The sequence below is a fragment of the Propithecus coquereli genome, unplaced genomic scaffold, assembly GCF_000956105.1.
Source record: "Propithecus coquereli isolate 6110/MARCELLA unplaced genomic scaffold, Pcoq_1.0 Scaffold69, whole genome shotgun sequence".
Classification (NCBI taxonomy): Eukaryota; Metazoa; Chordata; class Mammalia; order Primates; family Indriidae; genus Propithecus; species Propithecus coquereli.
Window position 1 is genome coordinate 2,520,073 of NW_012152951.1, and position 1,674 is coordinate 2,521,746.

At 37.6% G+C, this 1,674-nt stretch overlaps 1 protein-coding gene across 1 annotated transcript in view; it reads right to left on the minus strand.

Annotated features, from left to right (window-relative positions):
* The window catches only part of PTER (phosphotriesterase related), a 133,192-nt gene that overhangs the window by 30,527 nt on the left and 100,991 nt on the right, over window positions 1–1,674 (minus strand). Inside the window, exon 2 of the mRNA XM_012660903.1 lies at window positions 336–601. Within this exon, the coding sequence (XP_012516357.1) occupies window positions 336–601 (266 nt within the window). The remainder of the gene's footprint in view (window positions 1–335; window positions 602–1,674) is intronic.

The following is a 1,674-nucleotide window of genomic DNA, read 5'->3' on the forward strand; positions in this document are numbered from 1 at the left end:
GGAATTGGCAGCTACTGTGATATCACAACATGAGACGAAGAAGTCAAGTAGACAGTAACACCTATCATGAAAGGTCATGAAGGATGAAGCAAATTAAAGGAAACGACTTATGCAAAACACCTAGGATGTTATCTGACACAGAGTAGGGACACAAAAATGGCAGCATTGAGTTTCATTAGTGTCAGCTGTAAAACTTGATAAATACTGTCTTCCATGCAGTTTGTGGTTTTCTCTAGGTAATTAGTATGGCTTTGATCTGATTACTGCTGATTTTTTATTTGATCATCCACTAATCAAATGGTGGTTTGCACCCATTTGTAAGGCAGCCTGCTTACCTATCAAGGTGTGACATAACTGTTTTGGAGATGTCTCCACCTGCTTCTTGCAATACTCGGATAATCTGAAACGGTGCACTTGGATTCCGTCCAGGATGGATAATAACGGGACAACCAAGCTGGGTCTGGGCATGAGCTGTTGCCTGAAGAACCTTTCTTTCACTCTCAGTCAAAGGCCAGGAGCAACCAATTTCTCCGATAACGCCACACTTGATACTGGTTCCATCAGCTCCATGGAGAATTTCATGAATAAGGACATCGGTAAGCTAAGGAAGAGCGAGAATGAACACATTTTATGGGTTGTGAAATTATCCAAATAGATCTATCACAGTATGTGAATGAATTTATTTATGGAGTCATTCATTCTTTTGAAAATGTATTCAACATTCATTCTATTAATATTGGCCCATGAGAAAGACATTTTGCTGGCCAAATCACAAATTCAACAAGTTATTCTAAATTTAAGAGTCAATAATACTTACTGTGATTATTTAACAAGAAATTTACAGCTTTGGGAAGCTATTGGGGAGGGGGAAGTAACTATGATGGTACATTCTGATTGAGAAAAAAAAATCTATAATTTAACCTGAGGAGCAGCATCTAGAACATAGAAAGACCGCCACTAAATCTGTCAATTGTACCAAGTAATTCTTCAATTCTCTCTTATTTGTTCAGTCCTTTACCCTCCGCAGCATAGAAGTACACCGTGTACAATACTACCGTTACACTTTTGGGTTCAAATGTACATTTGCTGCTAAGAGTGGTTGGCAGAGTGTATGATACCTGCCATTTGCATAGTCTTCAAATAACATAAATATATTAAAAAATAAAGACCTGATAGGAAAATAATGCAGATACAATTTTGAAATACAAAGTGTTTTAAGGAGTAATTGATCCTTTGCAAAGAGTGCAGCTGACATTCTACGCCCATCAAACAGGCAATGGAAGATACATAAGAATAAACACATACATGCATCAACAATATAAACAGATACATGTGTTTAGAAAGAGAGCACATACATGTACAAAAAAGCTTTGCAGCGTATTCCTTCTTTTTGTCCCTAAATGATTTACGTCTTTCTGCCCATTCTTAAGATCATATTATGTCAGAAACAGGGGAGTGAATTTTCTTCTACCTTTCCTGCTTTGTAAAAGGTGAAGGAAACATATTCACAAATATGCCAAGTCTCTGCCTGCCAGGTTTTACCCTACAGTGAATCTCTATTGAGGGTTATTATAAAATCCAGGGGAAAAAAATCAAGGTTGCATAACTGAAGCTTCTAATGGAAAAGTGAGGTTTTCAAACAGGCTCTGGCACCACTGCTGGGCACAGATACAA